Here is a 19,471-nt window from a genome sequence, read left to right as displayed (position 1 = left end):
AAAATCCAACCAAGACTACGACAGGCATTTAAAGTGATTTTTATTCAAACTGGTATACAATAAAAAGGCAACTTTGGCTATAGAATATCGATAAATTAGTGTCATCTTCTCATTAAATGGACTTTTGTCTTTTTAAGTGCTTCTTTTGGAAAGACACAAACACTCTAGGCTGGAGTTTCTGGTAAGTTCTCTCTACCACAGCACTTCAATTACTTATACCTGGCCCTAGCACCTCAAAACCACTGGAGGCATGTCTATGTTTCATATTGCTATGACTGCATTACTCTTATTCATGCCCATTAGGGACTTTGTTTTTCAGTTATGGAAGTGTTCTATCTGTTGTTTGTAAGCCACTCAGGGAAGGCCAGACTACACAAAACCCAGAGTACAGAAGATTTCAAATTTTTTAAAACTGAAGTCTTCAGCCAAGTAAATTTACTAAGTGCAAAGCCTGAAGTAGAGAAACATCACACTTGGTCTCCCCTTTCATTTAAAATATTAACAATTAGAAGGATTAAAACAGCAACACTTAACAATAGACAATTATAAATACTCATTGCATTTGTCATAAAAAAGTTATAAAAAACTAATCTAAAAACATGTTACAGTTATTGAGTGCAAAAATTACAGAATGGCTTCAACTCTTTTCATAGCAGGTCTTCTTAAAAGATACAGGTAAAGCATTCCAGGTGAAAAATTCAGAGCGCTTTAGAATTACATGTTTCATTGTGAGTTCTAGTTAAATTTTCCCACAGTTGCAGTTTCACAGCTCAGCAAAGCTGGAACACCTTTTTATTACCAGCAAGTCCCACCTCTGAATTCAATTAATGAGGGAAATTTAACACTCACTCTATTGAATATATTCTGTAATTGCTGACTTTCTAAACTGTTACTCATGATTCTTCTCATATTCAAATTATTTCAAATATACTCTTATACTATTGATTTTTTGATCCAAATTCCTTCTTATTTGTCATCCTTTCTTTCAAGATTTTTCTATGGAGTAGTATTCAACACCTGAATAAAGCTTTCATTTGAGACTTCATCCATCTTTGTAACTACTATTTGTACACTCTGCAGTTGAGTCTTCTTACTCTATGAGAAATTTGGCATTCAACACAAATTCCAAATAAAAAAAAATTAAAAACTTCAGCCACGAGTCGCAGGAATTGCCTTTACAGCCATTTCTTATATTCGAAAACGGTGTTTTGAATTACATCTTCATATACAGTGTCTGTCCTCATCATACTTGTGGTCTTTGACCAGTTGTAGATGCCCAGAGAAATGTCAAACAAATACTGCTGAAACTGTTTCTGCTATACCTAGAAATGATGCAAAATTTGGTTTTAATAAATACTGAAGTGGAGACTTCCCAGAATTCATATTCATATAATGCCCTCTCCCCTCCACACCATGACAGTAGGAATCATCTGCAATCCTTTTATTTCTTCCTTGCCTGGCACTGTGTATAGTTGAAACCTAATCTCCTCCTTCCTCTGCTTTTATGTTCAAAATTTTATATCCTGGTCTCAAAGCACCTCTAAATCAGAAGACAACATCTCTGTGGGAAAAGGAGAAAAGGAGCAACTACTGTCCTTTGCTGTTCTTGTGTGGTACATTATAGAAAATGAGAAAGAGCCTGCCTTTTGAAAGAATGGGTTTTGAAAATAGCACATCTGTTCTCCCTGCCATCTCTATAATTAACTTGTTTTATGACTACTTCCAAATTTCTCTTTATAAACTGTTTACACAGTAACAGTAAGAACAAAGATTCAGTAATGTGAGAAAGCTCTGATTGGATACAGTGCTCTGATCTTTACTAAGTGCAGGCAAACCAAATATTGTCTATTCTTTATGTACAAAGACTTTGGTAATCTAACACCTCTTGCAAAGACTGAGAGCTATTGTGAAACACATGGAAGGGAAAGCCAATGTGTTACTCTAACACATAAAATTACAACAGATACACCACACTTCCTATCTAGTGGAAATACCCCACCAATTTGTCTCAGCAATCTGATGATAAACCAGAGCTTGACTTGCCTTACCTCCATATCTAACAGAAACTGGGTATTTAATGCTACAGAAATCCCTCAAACACGAAGAAGAAAATCACACAAACCACAGGGCGAGAGATCAAACTAGCACTAAAAAGATATATTTCTGCCCTCCAAGAAAAGCCACAAGCAGGGTACACAATTCCCAGGTAGATTCGCTTTTCATATTTGCTTGCTAAACTGAGCCCAGAGATAGTGGCACCCACCAGACAAGGACAGCAGCTGTTTTACCTACAGGGAGCAGAGCAATGGCACCCACCTAAAACCATCACACATGACTGAACATTTCACAATGCCTGTATGGTAAGGGACAACAGGACTTTCATTATTTGTTTTGTCTTATAAAGCTTTGATTTACATGGTGCTTTTCAATCATTCAACTACATGGCTTGGTTGAACTAGCAAGCACTTTATTTATTTTTCCATCTGGACTCATTTAACCACTTTTAAAGCATAGCAAGGATTTCTACTGCATCTCTGAGGATGCCATTATACCTTTATTATACTATTATATAATACTCTGATTATATTAATTTGTTATAGCCATTGAGAAATATATCCCAGCCCATGGCCTTCACCACTTACTTTCTGTCAGACTTACCACAGACATTGCTGCCTATCTTAACACGAACATAGCCATCTATTCCCCATGTTGGCCCCCAAGAGTTCTGTACAATCCAGTAAGGAATGCGACCTGGAAGAGACATTTCATGAACAAGAGACATGAACATGAGATTTGGGAAGCTTTAGCCTCCTAACACTCCACAGAGTTAATTAGCATTTCAGTATCTCACAGTTTCTGATGGATTGATGATACACGCCAGTGAAAGCTGCTGTTGTTCAGACAGATAACAGAGCTAATATTCTGGTATGGGAAGACTGGGTATGGGCTCTTCTAGCATAAAGATGCACAAAGGCATGGTCCTGACATTATAAGGATGAAGTCCCACAGAACTGAAGAAGCAATGACAAAAAGAGGTTTTTTTCTGGCTGATGTGAAGATGATGTGATTTTCACAGAACTTCCAGAACTAATGTGACATCAAGCCCAACAGCTTCCAACAGAAAATTAAGTTTTGGATTTTAACCACTTGTCCCACAAAAGGCAAGCTGCAAGTAAAAGAAACCTACTGTGCTGAAGTTCAGCTGGTGGAAACGCACCTGTTCTGTCAAAACCAGTGATAAGAACAGCATGGTTTGCTCTTCCACTGGAGCAGTGATATTGTATGATTCCACCAAGATAATCCTGCCAGCTAACAGCATCGACTGTCACTGCTAAAGGGCCCCAGCTGACAAGCATCCTCATCATTTCCTCTTCTTGACCACTGCAAAAGAAATGTGTAAAAATACCAAGTCACCTAAATTAGCCACGAAAGTGATTAGAGTGATCGTAATCTACTTGTTAAGAACAGTTTAAAATCAAATAATTAAAATCTTTCCTCCAAGTTCTACATCACACAACACACATCAGTAATATCTATTTCATATACCATAAAACAGTGATACAAATACAGGATACACAAACTATGGAACAGGTGTAGATCCAAACACATAATACTATCAAAAAGCAGCAGGTTTCTAAGTCAAGCCAGTGGGCAATGGAGAGCTCTACATACTTTTTGTACATCACTCTTCTCAATTAAAACCAGCTTTAAACAAACCATTAGTCTGTATTAGAATTTCCCACTGTTTTTTAAACCTACAGAAATATCTCTTAACATAATAATATACTAAAGTATGTGTTTCAAATATATCCAAACACAGAATATTTCTGTTACTAGATATTTATCTTTAGCACCTTCATACAGTTTTATTTATCTAATATACTGGAACAGGAAATTTTCATCACTGCATGATATGTTCATTAACTAAATTTGGCAAATACAAACTGGCAAAGATATGATTGATTTTAGTTACTTTTATCTAGAAGTAATACAATTCCTAGTATCAGAATAACACATCTTGTCTTTATTCAGTAGTTGTACTGTACTGATAAAAATTAGAAATTAAGTTTCTTCACACAGAAACCTAAAAAGCTGAAATTCTTACAGAGTTCAGTTGACAACACTTTCTAAAGTCATGGGCTGGAGAGGATGTGGGTAGATATGTAAATGCATGAATATTGAAGTAATTTAATGGTTCATAATTTTTTCAGTAAATTCCAGTTACTATTGGTAGGACTTACTGTTTCTGACAAAAGCAATGCAATGTTCATATATTAAAAAACTGTAACTGACTTCATGTAACAGTTTCTAGCCAATTTAAAAGATTTGATTTTAAGCTTTCTCATTTGAACAGGCTTAATGATGGCATTGTTGAGTGGATTCATTGTGGCAGACCTTAACTCTCACAGATATTATACATTAATCCTTCTCCATCACACAGCTACAGAACTGATACAATCAACCTCACAACCTTTGCCTAGCCAATGCACTTTTCACTCCACCTTACTCCATGACTGATGAAAGAAAAGTACAGCAAAAGAATAGAATGAATAATAGCTACCTGAAGTCATATGCAGCAAATCCTGTTATCGAAACTCCAAAATATGAGCTCTCAAAATAATGGCACAGTCCTGTCTGAGCTTTAAAAGTGTATTCTGAATCTCTCACGAGTTTTACTTTTGTCTGCAAGAAGGTAATTGAGTAAGAATTTAATGCATTTGACTTTACTACTATGCAGCTCAAAAGTTACAATGACTATATAACCCACTCAAAATAAAGTGTGCACTGGGCAAGATTAGAAGGAAGAATGTCACATTGTGAAATAAATATTTACTGTCTCTAGTTTCCTTGTTCACTGAGCTTTGGAAGGGATTCAGAAATCTTTAAATAAGAAACTAAATTTAAAAGGCATCTCTGGTTTAAACTATCCTCATAAGCAATCCTGTCAATTTTAAGACACAGATATTAATTCACTTCATTCATGAACTATTCATTCTCTTCAAATGACTTCCACACACAAAATTAGAGTTACCTTGGGAGAGTTTAAGAAACACAAATATCCCAAAAGGTTATATAAAATAAAGTCCAATTCTGTTCTTAGCACGTAATCCTCATGCTCGTACATGACGTATGCATCAGCCTTTTATACTTCTCATGTCTTCTGCAGTACAGTATGTTTATGACAGTGACTTCCTCAGCCTAATTCATCTGGGGTTCCTCTGCTGCCAAGTAAGAGGGAATTTTGCTTCAGAGGAATAAAGGTAAGTATCCTCTGTTGTTCTTGATATTCAAACTTACGTTACCTAGACTGTTATTAGCTATGGATATATTACTCCTCAGGGGTAGAATTACACTTTCTTAAATTCTGTTTTGTTTTTAATTAAAAAAACTAAAGAATTCTTTTTATATTTTTGTAATTCAATCTGAGTGAGTACTTTTTATTTCAAAGATACTAAAATATTTCTGTTTACCTATGTTATTAACACACATTTTGAATTTTTAACAAAATTAAATGTGTTAGCAACAACCGAAGTAGAAACTTTGAATGCATTTTCAATGTTCTGGCCCGCAAGGGAAACAAAGGTAAACATAGTTCATTTTATTCTGAGGTTTTCCACACACACTTGTACATAATTTTACAGTGTATGCAACAGAAATTACTGAAATTTGAAAAGAGAAAAAGTCAAGATCCTTCCTTTTCCCCAGATGCTGGTACTTTAAATCCACAAATGCCATATGCATAGGTGGCTCTGTCTACCCTGGTACTGCATGCCTGCAAATGGATTCAGGAACATAATTTTCAGCCCCTGTGGACTGATTTGTTACATTCACAAGAACATGTATGGACCATAAAGTTCCAATTAGATTTCAATTCTCCTTGAACTAATTCTCTCTTGGTTCCAAACTAAATAAATAACCATACATACATATACACACATACGTGTATGCATATACACACACACACACACACACACACGTTTAAAAAAATCACCCTGTATATTGCACCTTCCCCATCAGTTTTTTCCAACAAATAAGAACGCTAATAGAGAAGCTGATGAAGTCTTTTGGGATTTTTATAGTATTTCAAACCTGGTTCAGCCAGCTCAAAGCACTAACAGTGGATCCTCCGCTGCAGCCATAGTTATTGTATGAGCAGTCAAGAACTTGCTGCACACTGAGCTCTTCCAGGGTGTTTCTTTTAATTGCATAGGCAGACTCTATGCCACCTACAATGCTGAAAGCCCAGCAGCCTCCACACTGATAGAAAGAAAAGGGAAATGGCAGAGAAAGCAAAAGTCAGCTTTGTTTTTGAAGCCTGATATGAAAAAAGAGGCAAGAGTCTTCCAATGATCTTCACTCAATACATCATCCTTGAACTTTGTTTTTAAGGCAATAATAAAGAAATGCAATAATCCATTTAAAATGCTGAACTGTTTTTCCCCCTATATTGCTCTCCGAATGCTAGAAATGCATTATGGGTGTCTTATTTTAAGGACTCCTTCCTGGTGAATTTTTGTTCTTGACGATAGTTCTGAGGATGCTTTTTACTGTGAGATATTTATTTTCCAAAAAAAGAAACGTGGTCTCAGGATGAAATAAATTTTTAACCACATTAGTAAATTTTTCTAGAATTCTGTAGAAACAGATGACAGTTTAAGAAATGGTAAAGTGAAATTAAACATAATAGAAAAAATCTTAGACAATAACAATCTATACTGCAATTCTAGGCTTCTTGAACTGTGATATTTAAAATAAGCAGCAGAATTCACAAGTTCCTTTGTGAAGCATGGAAAGGAGACACACGCTGGATTGTTTCTTACCAGTGACCATAACCTCTTTGGGATAAACTGTAATTGTGTGGGGTCTGGTTACTTTCCTATCACGAATACATCCCCTGAGTAATTCACTGGAAAAGATGTGGATGTTGACCAGACAAGGGGATTCAGTCAGGGGAGAAAAACAACAGGAATGGATCTACACCTCTCCAGTTGGGATAAGATCAAATACTGAACTTACCTTGGTTCCTTCAGAAAAATACAAAATGCACATAGTGCAAAATATTTGGAGATTCAATTAACGAGATCAAAAAATGTATTACAGCTTCTAAATGCACAACTACACCTCATACTTGTATGTCTAACATCACTTTGCATAAAATGCTACATGACTTCGTGTATGTTCAACTGGCAACCCTTGGGCCAGTGCTCCAAAGAGCCTTCAGACAGAGCTGGTCCCTGCAAAACCTTCCCTGTGCTCTGCAGCCAACCTTCTGAGAACTAGGAATACAAAACACCAGGACTTACTGTCTGCTGATTTCTCACTTCTGCAATGACTTTCTTGTCCCTCCAGTCAAACTTCTTTGGCAGAGGCCTTTCCTTCCCCTTTGGTACTTTTACATATCTGGGAAGTTTGTGAGGTATGCTTCTCAAGTAAATAGCTAAACACATAACACAAAACATCTATAAATCTACGAACAAAAAAAATCCCATTAACAACTACTTTACTAGACTTCAGAAATAACTTTGACCTACAGTTACAACTGTGAGGTTGTATCTCATTCTAAAATCCATAGAAAATTCATGTGTTTTAAAGTAATCATTATTGTCCAGAATGAATATATCTACAATTTCAAAAATAACAGAAATACTCTTTGTAGGGCACATGAGTAGTAAATGTGAAGATTTTCTGAAGTTGAACAATAACCACAGATACTACAAAAACAAATTTTACTTGAAAATTTCCAAAACATTTTATTGACTTTAAAAATAATTTGTTTTATCCATGTGCAAGGGAAAAATAAGAGGAGAATAAAGATTCTGAAACACCTCCAAGTTGCTGGGTTTTCACTAAGATATGTTGTTTAATTATTCAAAATTAAAACAAGATGTTAAATCCTCTGATGAATAGAATATGTAACAACAGACATGAACAGCAAGAATGGAAGGTATCAGACAAATTTCCTAGGAAAAAAACATTAAGCATGTCATTGCTTGAGAAAGCTCCAGCTGTCATTAAGCAGCCATGGACCTCCAAGCATTGTTTGGACTGTTGTCAACTTTGTGTTGGGGTAGGGAATATAAATTTACTGGAGAACCTTGTGTATGTTCCTTTTTCAAAAAGGAAGAACCTTGTGTATCTTCCTTTCTTCTGTTGCAACTGAAGAAAGCTTTAAAGCGCAGTGAGAAGAAACAAGGAAAACCAGAACTGCCTGAATACTAAAACATATTCTGGCTGTGGGCAATTCAATCTTGCAAGACTACGGAATGGGAAGAGGATTGTTGTACCCTCCAGAAGTACTTACAGTTTTGTACCAGCCATTGTAAATTAGCTGACTATCAGCACAGGAAGAATCTGTAAATGTGAAAGACACAAGGTTCTGGGAAAGAATTAAAAAAATAACAGAAAAGGCATTAGAAGAAACCAGAAAATGTACCTTTGAACGCTTCAGGAAACAGGTGAGAAAACTGATTTATTCCATAGACAGCAGTCATATTATCTTTTGATAATGAATTCAATAATCTAATTCTTTTAACGCTTTCCTGAAGGAATAAAAAAAATGAACGTAGGCATTATTAAGTTAGCAGCAGGGACAAAACAGTAGGAGCAGAAGAAAAGGCTAGCAACAGTAAACATGAAATTAGGTAACGAGCTGTTAATCTCAAATTCGTCCTGTATCCCTAGCAACAAGAAAGCCATTACACTAATTTCAACTCCAACAGATACCAAAAAAGCATTTGTTAAGTGCAAAAAACGTACTTGAAACAGACAAAACAGGCACGCTGAGAACAAATTGTGTCAAACTCATCTGACGTCCTTTGACAGCACAACAAACCTTGTGGCTGAGAGACATGCAAAAACGTCTTCAGATACGAGTTAACCCCATCACTTCATGTCTTTATGAAGCGAAAGAACAGTGTAATAACCTAGAGGCCTCCCCGCCTCCTCCCGGCGGCCCATGCCACTGGGCAGCCGCTCCGGTCGGCGGTGACCCGCGGGGCCCAGGGCAGCGGCACCGGGCGGGCGGGCGCGTCCCGGCACTGCGGGAGGAGCGTGCCCGCCCGCGCCTCCCGGCCTCCATCGCCCGGCCCGCTGAGCCTGCACCAGCCCCGCAGTGCGGATGGCGAGGGAAGCGCGGGCTGGGCCACCTACCCGCAGAGCCGCCGCCGCCGCTTCCTCTTGTTCCCGGCCGCCGCCGCCCTCCTCCCGCGGCCGGGTGCCTGCAGGCGCCGGGAGGGCGGCACTGCCCGGTCGCAGCAGGCAGAGGAGCAGCGCCAGCCCCGCCATCGGCCACCGTGTCATGGCGGGGTGGGCCCGGGCACGCACCCCCCCCCGCGGAGCTGAGGTCTGTCGGGTTCCGAGCGGGTAAAGGGCCGAGCCCTCCTTCCTTCCCGGCCCGTGGCTGGAGGCTGCGCCCGCTACCGCTTCCCGCGGGGCCTGCGCCCGGCAGGGCGGGGCGTCAAGGAGCGGCCGCCCGGCACCGCCACTCCAGCTCCTCCTGGGGGCTGTTGCCGAGTGCGAGCTATGTTTGAGCGTGCTCATCGGTGCCTGGACAAGGCCTTGTTTCCAGGGGTGCTTTCCCGTATGGGAGACTCGCGCCAGGCGCGCAGGGTTGCAGAGGAGGGGCGAAAGGGTGCTGAGTTTTTTTTCAGGTATCTGCCAGGTTATAAATTTGTGCAAGCCCTTCTCCGAGAGGAAGTTAGTTCGTACCCGCAAGCTGAGCTGCCAGTAGGAGAGGGAAGCAGCAGGAACGCAGGTTAGAGGCTTTAGCAAGGGAAGGCATGGGTGGGGAGAGCAGAGCTGCCCGATGCTGCACAGCCGGTGTCCCGCAGCCTATGCGTCCCAGCTAGAGTTTGTGCTGAAATAACACACGGGAGAAACCATGACTTTCCTCAGAAACTGGTCGTGCTGGTACTTGAGTAAGCAAGTAAGTGTTCAGCGCTTGAAAGGTCCATTAGGCCACTACGAGTTAACGGAGCCCTCTTTAGTTAATTTCCACCACTAGGCAGTTTTACGCAGTGCCTGTAAATAGGATATTTGTATGTTTTAAACCTGCTGTATGCTCCAGTTCTCTCTGCTGCTTTTCCCCCACGCGCCCTCTTGTTAACACAGGTGCTCTGTCCTGCGGTGCCAGTAGCACACCTGGCAGCACTATGCTTGGGGAACAAACCTGGGGGGATCCAGTTTTGCCTTTGCCCTCCTCCATTAGAATGGCTATTGGGGAATTGGCTGAACTGCCACCGGTTTTGTTACAGGGGAAGGCTATTTATGGGTTATAGCCAGTGTATGGAAGAGCTTGTTAGCAGGACAGATTTTATTGGTTATTCTGATAGGGTTTATCACTGTAAACTCAGGATTGGCATTGGAGATGTTATTACAATTTATTAAAAACTAGTATTGATAGATTGAGGTCTGGGATCAGCATAGGGACTGAATAGAATGACATAAGAAGTGAATGGTGAAACCCTTTTAAGGATGGTTTGAACGTCAGCAGCCAAATTCTGAGGCAAATTTCATCAAACTGTGACTGAGCACTGAGGCCATCCTTAGAAGTGCAGGGTGTAGTGTCTGGCAGGAATGTCAAAGGACAGCTTGCTATGGTCACCACAGCTTTGGCTATACTGATTGTGGGAGGAGCAGAAGGTTTAATACAACAGTCACATGGTTTTATTCTCTATGGTACAGTCTAATGGAACAGGAAAGAAGTTACTTTGCCAATTAGTGTAAGTAACAGAAAGATAGTGAAATTATGCTTTATTTAAAAATTTAAATTAAAAATTATTTAAAACTTTTAATAAAAAATTTCCATCAGTCTAACATGATCAACTTTCTCTAAATTGGCCTGCTGCCCTTGAAATCTCTTGTTCCAGGATTATGATTCTCTCAAGCTGTGTAGTTTTTCTTATTTTTAATATATAGTCGTTAAATTTTAAACCATCCAACCTAGCTTTAATAGAACAAAGAGATAAACTTTCAGCTGTTTTTCGGTTATTATTTCTATAGGCTATGTGGTTTTCAAACAAAAGTGATCTTGATTGGTGAAGCCGTTTTGTTTTGTATGTAGACTTTAAAGGTTGCTTTTCCTGTGAAACACATGAGGGCAGCAAAGGACTTCTGAAATGTAGTTGCAAACCATGCAGCTTTCATTTTTATTTTAATTAATAACCCCTAAACAAACAAGCAAAAATATCCCATCCTATTTTGGGAAAATATATGTATCTCAGATTGATTTGCATTAAAAATTCTGTATAGTATAGGAAGAGGAAAAGGTTTGTTTCCCCTAGATTTGCCCTCTGTGTACTACATAGATGTTTCAATTTATCTTGTCCAGGAGGAAAGATTGTAAGAAAAGTGTCTCCTCTGGTGACTGGCTCAGGGAGAAGAAAGTGTAACAAACAACCAAAGGTAGGCAGCTGACAGCCAAAGTGTTTCAGAAGGTTTTATTTTTCCACTGAGCTACCTACTGTACCATAAAAACATTTTTGTTCCTGTGCTCAGATGAACAAAATCCCACAAAGTACACAGAGAGCTCAGTCTACAGGCATGCAATCCGTACTCTGCTTTGAATTACTCCAGTGTAAATTTAGCCGTGCTTCATTAAGATAAATGAAAATACACTTGTAAAAATAATATCTGAATAAGGCCTATAAAAAGAATAGGGTATAGAGGTGCTTGGTGGGTATATTGTTTTGGGGTTTTGTTTGGTTGAGTTTTTTTAAAGGCTTTATTGATACAATTCTTATTGGTTCATTGATACAGGTAAGCTATATATTAGTTACACTAGTCATCACAGACAGATGATGAAAATATTTTTATACTTTTTTCCCTCCCCCAGAAACTCTGATTTAGAATTTTGTAATTGTAAATAATTTTTTAAAATGTATTTTAATGAAACTTTACATATCTCTATCCTATTCTGTCTATTCATTCAAAGTATTTGATGAGCTGAAACAATGCATACTAAGGGAAGAAGCAATGATTAATATATATTTAGGAACCTCTAAACTTAAACATCTTTAAATGAGGATAATCCTTTATTAAGAGAATTTACTTCCCATCAGCTGCAAAACACCCATTTCTAAAATTTCTTATTACACAGCAGTGTTATTAGTGGGTGGGCTTTTATAGTATTGCAGGTTCAGATTGCAAGATCATATTAATATTTACTAGTCAGGCTTTTTTTTCCCCTCCAGTGATTTTTTGCATAACTTTTTGAAATATTTGATTAAATCTAGCTGGACAGACTAGCTTCAGTGCCCCCTGGCCTCTGTCTTTATTATTAACATAGCAAACAGGGCAAAATACAAGAAATTACTTCTGAGTTGGAGACAGGTGTGCCAAGGATGGATGTTGCTCCTCCTAAGGGCATTAATGAGATGTATTAATGGACTTTCAGGTAGGAGTGTTGCCTTTATAGCACTTCGGGAGGTATTTACTTAGTGGCAGTTTGGAGTCCTGTTTTAGACATGTTTAAGATGTATAACAAATGGAAAATAAATCAATTTATTTTGTGTGATCTTCAGTCTCAGAGAGAAGTTGTTTAAATCCAGCAGAGGGAGCTAAGTGCCCTTTCTTAAAAAGGCTTGTGGGGAAAAATTTTGTCCAAGGATTTGCTTATTTTAAGACCTTGTAGAGGTGTTGTTTGCTGATACAGTTGCACTGGTAGAATTTATTAAATGTAAGCAAAGCAAGTGAGAATTACAATCTTGGGATGAAATTTATTCCTGTGAGGGTAAATGAGTGGTGTTGATGTAGCCAATGTTCAGAAATTGTCTTTTCTGAGCCCCAAGATAGACTTTTTAAAATTTGTGAGAAGCAAAGAATTTACACATGAGAGCACTTGGGTTTTCAGGAATAGCTAAACTGTGCCAGGGGCTGCCTCAGGTAGATCATGACAAACACCTCTGTTGACCATGAAGTCTCTACTGGTAGAATGATCTTCCTTTGCAAATAATGAGATAACTATAGGATCTGCTTCTCAAACCTGACTTGTCTATCTCAGCTGAATATCCTAAACACCAGTAAGTCTCTTGCTCCTTTAAAAAGGTTTTTCTTCAATCTTGTCAGTAAGGGATGAATTATAAATGAAGAAGGCTGGCAGTGGAGCTACTAATTCAAAATCATACAATGAATCAAAAAATAAAAATGCAGAAAGGAACAACACCTCTTCTGAGTGAGAATGAAGTAAGAAGCCTTGTTCAGTTTTAGGGATCTGAGAATTGGCTTTTCTCTGAGAAATCTGATTTGCTGATACTCTGATTTTCTGTCTTCACTGCCAGTCCCACTTGCTAGTGTCTACAAATTCACATTAAATATTCTCAGCTGTGAAAATTTCTCATATCCAGGTCATTCAAGTCTTATTTTCTTGTTGGCTTTTTGCTTGTTTGTTTTGGTCTTTTTAGTATTTAGTTAAGTGGTCAGCTTTTCAGGAAGAATTTCAGGCAATATTTAGTATAGCTTGGTTTAAGTATCTATAAACATTTTTCACTCTAATTGTTCTGATTTCTTCCATCAAACTGTTTGACCACGGGATGTGGACAAAGCTTATATGTAGAAGTAATCCAGTTTTACAGAGTCCACTTTGCAGATTTCTGTAAGTGCTCACGATAATTTGTTTGTATGTCCTTCATGAATTCATCATCAGTGACTTTGTTGGTAGAGGAATCCAGCAAGAAGTTAAGAAGCCCTTCAAAATTCACCTGAAAGGAGAAACAAAGAAAAAAGCACCATTTCGGGATCAAGGTATTTGTATCGTACATATATTTTTGTGCTCTTTTTTGGAGGATTTGCTTGCTGGCTTTCTCCATGGGTGATTATAATTCAAAACTGCTGTTGAATCATCCCAACCTTATATTCTTTCTGTTTCATATGCAATACCTTCCACTTTTGTTTTACTGTGGAACTTAAAAGAATGGATTTTACAGTCACATTGATGTGAATTAGTTGTGACTTACTGCTATGATTATAATACTATTGAAGTTATACTTTGTCCCTGTAGTGCTTTTTATCCATAGAATTCCAATGCCCTTTTTGGAAAGGTCAGCAATGTAAAACCAATGTCAAATTTGTACATCAGGCATGAGGTCTGTGTCCATGACTAACGTGCACAGAAATATAGGGTCTGCTTTACATCAGTGGTTGAGTTTTTATTGTGTAAAGTTTTGCTGGAAGGTTGTTTTGTTGCTTTAGACTTTGGTCTAGAATGCTTTCATGCAAGAGGAGTGACAGTCCTACCTTCCCTGCTGCTGCTTGTGTGAAATGCCCCTCCACATTGCCACTGCTTCCATACATGCTGCTAAAGAGGATAAATTTTTCTGGAGTCTTGCTGCTCTGACACTCTAGGAGGGTATTAAGTCCCAGCTGCCTGTTGAAAATGGGAGGATTAGTATGCAGGAAAATAGATTTAGAGAAAGAGGTATAGGACTATGCCCTTGTTTACCTCTTTTGTTGCCATAGGAAGCACACAGCCTGCCATGGTTGTCATCTTCAGTCTGCAGTATAAGAGTGCCCTGTCATTATCCTGGTATTTTAATCACAGAATGGATGATGAGATTGGAAGGAGTCACTGCTGGTCATCTAGTTCAACCTCACTGCTCAAGCAGAGTCCTCTAGACCATGTTTGCTGAGGATTGTGTCCAGATGACTTTGAATATCTCCATGGAAGGAGACTCCATGACCTCTCCGGGCAATCTATGCCAGTGCCCAGTCACCTGCATAGTAAAATTTTCCCTCATGCTCAGGTGGTGCATCAGTTTCTGCCCACTGCCTCTTGTCCTATTGCTTGGCACCACTGAGATGAGCTTGGCTCTGTTCTTCTGTCACCCTCCCTGCAGATACTGACAGACATTGATGAGCTCCCCTGTCATTTGTCTCTTCTCAAGGCTGAACAGGCTCAGCTCCCTCTGCCTTTTCTCATAAGAGGGGTGATCCAGACCCCTCATCGTTTTCATAGCCCTCCACTGGACCTGCTCCAGGAGCTCCATATATCTCTTGTTCTGAGGAGCCCATAACTGGACACAGCACTCCAGATGTGGCCTCACCAGGGCTGAGCAGAGGAGCAGGATCAGCTCCCTCATCCTGCTGGAATGCTCTTCCTAATGCACCATCAGCCTTTCTGGCCACAAGGACCCTACTGGCTCATGGACAGCTTGTTGTCCACCAGGACCCCAGTTCCTTCTCTGCTGAGTTGCTTTCCATCAGGCCCAGCAGTCCTGGAGCATGGGGTTTTTCCACCCCAAATGCAGGACCCCACATTTGCCTTTGTTAAATTAAATTGTTAAGTTCCTGTTTTTCAGTTGCAATAACTGATTCTTCTTTGAAGAAAGAAAAAAGTGCAGTAGGAGTGTGTCATATATACTTACACTAATAAAAGTTTGGAGACAAAGAAAAGGTAAAAATGCTTTTTTTTATGTAGAGAGGAAGAATACTTCAGGATTCATAAAGGTGTTCTTTCACTTGGCTTAATGAAGTCATCTTATAAATTGGAATTTGAACGTTATTTGAGGTGAGGGGAGCATACGATAATTTATTATGCATATATAAAGCAACAGTCAAGAAAATTTTGGGCATGTAGTTGTTTATACTTCATGTGAATTTTGGACGTAAATTGTTATTTTAACATAATTTCAAGTAAGAGTTGACTTTTCAAGTGAGCTGATGATTTTTTATGACTGTAAACAAAAGTTTAGTTTCACTATTCTGTGGTCCTAGTGGTAGTTTTAGATGGTGTGAACCAGAAGGAGCTTTGTATGAGTGTGCAATTATAGTGATACGAAATTGATGTTGTGGTGGGCACAAATGAGCCTTCTATGTTTGTCTTAGTTACAGACATTGAACTTGTGTCTACAGCTTGTTCAGGGGGAAGGGAGAAATCCTGTTACAGCTTCTAAATTTTCTTCTTACAAACTACTACATTTGGCCTCCAATGTAAGACCATACATGGCAGTGCACTTATAGAGTTTCCCAGATGATTAAATTACATTGTTTTGAAAAGATTAGATGATGTCAGGAACTGTTGAACAAAAGAAAAAGAAAGAAAGTCTTCATTAATTACTCAAATATTTATTATATTTGGGTTGATTTAAAACATAATGTCAGCTTACTTCACCCTTTCTCTTGTTAAAAACTACAATGTAATATTGGCTTTCGCATTTATGTATTAGCTTTTGCGTGCTGGTATTGAGCATAAATATTCAGATACAGTACAATGTACAATTCTATTTAGCTGTTCGTTAGTATAATATAATGTATTAATTTAAGTATGTACCATATAGTTTATAGAAATAGTGCTGTGATGAATGTATTGTATCATAGGCCTTAGCAAAAGCACAAAATGTTTAAAATGCTTCTATGTGATGGAAAGAATGGCGGGAAACAATTCTGTTGATTCCCACATCTGCTGACTGAACTCTCCAAGAGATAAGAGTTACAGAAGCAGAGCACCTGAGAAGAATCATAGAAGAATTTATTAACCCCTTATCAGAGGATGTGGAACAACAGGATGGAGACACAAGGAGAAATAAAACATATCTCACAGGATGTTGTGCAAAAAAGTTAGAATTTAACGAAAACAAACCGAACAGTTCCTGAAACATCAAAAACTCACAAGACTGTCTGAATAATGTATGAAGCACATGAATATGTATGTACCTCAGTAATGTAGCAGTATATAGAGCACACTCTCTGACTTTACCTTCCTGCTTTTTGGCCAAAAGCCAAGGGCACCCAAAGACTGGTTGAATTTTTTTTTTACATCCCTTATTAAACTTAAAAAAAAAAAAAAAAATCCAAATTGCAAATCTCGTTTTTCACACTCTGTTAGCAAAAGTTAATTATGGTTTTTAAAGAGTAGTGCCAGGCTTTGGGTCTTAATGTCTGTCTTGTTTTGGTTCATGAGGATACTAAGCTGTTCTAATTTTCCCAGGAAATAGAAATTTTATATGTCATATAAGGCAGATTTTTAATGATGGGGTTAGTTCTGCACCCCACAGCTTCTCATGTGTAGCTGAGCACAAAAGATAACTGGAGAGGCAGTTGCTTTTGAAAATCCTGATCATGGCAAGTGCTACATGTTGCCTTTTAAAAAGAAAAGCTTTCTTGTATCTCAGCTTTTCCTTGAAATATTGAGAGCTCATTCAAGTTGAAGCCCTTCATACCATCATTGCAAACATTCTTTCACAAGGACACAAGAAATATGTTTCTGCTTTTACGAAAAGCCCTTGGCATTATAATTTTTCTCATAGATTTTTTTAGATGTGTTTTATTCACCGGGCTAGCCATGTACAGAGGATCTACAGTGTGTCTGTTGTGAAAGATCAGTGTCCAAAGACTATGGATACACAACATGGTAGAATTTGAGGGAAAGTAATACATATTTAATATTACATGTAAAGGATTTAATATCTAATTTAACACCTACATTTAACTTTCACCTAAAATTAACAACATTACAGTAATATTTTTAAACAACAGTTTTCAAATAGATTGAGGTAATTGTTGAGGGAACAATTTGTCTGAAGAATTAAATATGAATATGGGAGATATTCATGCTAAAACTGTATGAAAGCTTTTTAGACTTTGAGTCTGTTAACCCCTCTGAGATGTCTGTGTTGAGTTACCAACATCATGTCACTGGGTTTTAATACTGATGGTGAAACATTGTGCCAAACTATGTTTTTTTGTCTTTGTGTGGTCATTTCTGGGGAACGTGAACATGATATTCTTGGCCAGATGTGAATGTGTGGCTGAGATTGGTACATGCTGTGGCTTCTCTAAGAGACACAATTATCTCTGCTGGTTGTTCAGGGTGTGTTGCCAGTTGCTCTGAGTAGAGCACTGCTCTTTATTGACAGATTACCATGTACGTTTCTATGCAGACAGTTTTTGGGTTTTTTGTTTGTTTGGGTGTGTGGTTTTTTGGGTTTTTTTGGTTGGTTGGTTGGTATTTTGTTTTGGTTTGTTTTTTGATTTTTTGTTTTGTTTTGTGGGGGTTTTTTGTGGAGTTTTTTTTTGTTTGTTTTTGTTTTGAGACTGAGATGGTTATCCTTCTTTTGAAATTAGCATAATTTCTCTTTGGGGTGGTTAAAGAAGTTGTAGTAATCTCTACCAGGCTACCTAGGGTCAACATCAGACATATTGCTCCTTTTGGTTGACCGTGAATATACAATAAGATTAATATTTTCTGTGCTCAGAATATTTTTTTTCTCATTAAGTTAGTCATGCTTAAGTATTTTAAAATGACTGAGAACTTAGTGAAATTAGATGATGTATAATTTGAGCTGAGAAGAACTGCCGATGTTTGGATTATGTTTTTAACCCAATGTACTTCATTTCAATGTTAAGAAGAGAGGATATTTTTAGTTAACATCACCATTCATTTCCAGCCAAAATGAATGCAAAGAGAGTATGAAGACCTACACAATTAGATTTCACATTTGTAGACTGCAGAAGGAAATGAACACTAATGAATGCTTAGGAGATTTTTATTATACACCTTTGTGGTCTGGTTTTGGGAAGAATATGCATTACCTGAGACATCATCAATTTAAAGGACAGGCTGACTGGCCCTAACACTAAAGTAACTGAGATATTTGCCATAACAATTTATTGTAATTCAGAGCCAAGGAAATTATAATGGACACTAAATGCTATGGCAAGAGGTGCTTACCTAAGCCCAGCTTCCAGAGCTTTCAGGAACTCATTTTCCCCAGCAGGCCTGCCATATTACAGTCCTCCCTTGCTAATTACAGGGGCAGGCTGCCTTAAACAGTGCTGAGTTTGAATTGCCAAAGGACTTTTTCTTTATAAAGGGTATATTTCTTTGGAGCCTGCAACCACCCTGCACCAGCTGCACCCTGTGAACTCATCTTTGCCATGCAGTAGGCAGCCTATGAAGCAGAGATAATGCGCTTATCAGGGAAGCAAGTGCTGGGAGTGCACTTTTCCTTAAGATTGGTCCTGTAGATGTGGGAGAAGTCTACCCAAAGCTCCTTTGTTTTTGATCTGAATAGACTTGGGTTAATCTTGCTCCTTTGTTTGAACTTTATTAAAGGGAATTTAATATTTCTCATTCTTCTGTTCCGTTGAGTGGGATTCTGCACAGTCAAAGGTATCATCTGGGTCATGCAGCAGATGAGGAGTAACCCAGGTAGCCAGCTGGGCAGGGAGGCAGTGCAGGAAAGCACCACCAGGCAAATGGCCAGACAGTCACGATTTCCAGGTAGGCCTGGACTGGCTGTATTTTCAGTGCATTTCAGGAAAGGAAGTAAACCCACTAGTGTGGGGTGACTTTACCCTTTTATAGCATTAAAAAATGCATTCTTGTTGGAGTCAAATATATGGAAGAGAAAGTGACTTCTGCCTCCACAGTGAGAAAATGTCCCCTTCAAGATAACCAGTTATATCCTGCAGCAGCCAGGGCTGACTGCAGCATGACAGTCACTCATGTCCCTGGTGAGCAGCTGATGCAGCCATC

The 19,471-nt window shown here is 38.6% G+C and overlaps 1 protein-coding gene and 1 long non-coding RNA gene across 6 annotated transcripts; one reads left to right on the top strand and one right to left on the bottom strand.

Moving 5' to 3' along the window:
* Window positions 1-23: 23 nt before the first annotated feature.
* On the bottom strand, window positions 24-9,528 carry CTSO (cathepsin O). 2 transcript variants are annotated; one of them, XM_014883657.2, is made up of 8 exons: window positions 9,151-9,528; window positions 8,435-8,540; window positions 7,305-7,438; window positions 6,091-6,258; window positions 4,562-4,683; window positions 3,218-3,381; window positions 2,659-2,751; window positions 24-1,322 (listed from the first exon to the last, which is right to left on the bottom strand). In XM_014883657.2, exons 1-8 carry the CDS (start codon window positions 9,298-9,300, stop codon window positions 1,288-1,290), a joined length of 972 nt encoding a protein of 323 aa, XP_014739143.2. In that variant the 5' UTR covers window positions 9,301-9,528; the 3' UTR covers window positions 24-1,287. The 2 variants fall into 2 exon arrangements, with proteins under 2 accessions (XP_014739143.2, XP_088019810.1); XM_088163684.1 differs by lacking the exon at window positions 9,151-9,528 and adding an exon at window positions 8,834-9,035.
* On the top strand, window positions 9,512-17,670 carry LOC148223973 (uncharacterized). 4 transcript variants are annotated; one of them, XR_015803204.1, is made up of 4 exons: window positions 9,512-9,650; window positions 11,330-11,403; window positions 13,643-13,740; window positions 14,455-17,670. It is a non-coding gene; the product is annotated as an uncharacterized LOC148223973 (long non-coding RNA). The 4 variants fall into 4 exon arrangements; XR_015803202.1 differs by having other exon boundaries at window positions 13,643-17,670; XR_015803201.1 differs by having other exon boundaries at window positions 11,330-17,670.
* Window positions 17,671-19,471: the final 1,801 nt, after the last annotated feature.

The sequence above is a fragment of the Sturnus vulgaris genome, chromosome 4, assembly GCF_052056855.1.
Source record: "Sturnus vulgaris isolate bStuVul1 chromosome 4, bStuVul1.hap1, whole genome shotgun sequence".
Classification (NCBI taxonomy): Eukaryota; Metazoa; Chordata; class Aves; order Passeriformes; family Sturnidae; genus Sturnus; species Sturnus vulgaris.
Note: the sequence above shows the minus strand (reverse complement) of the source record. Positions and strands in the feature narration are given on the sequence as shown.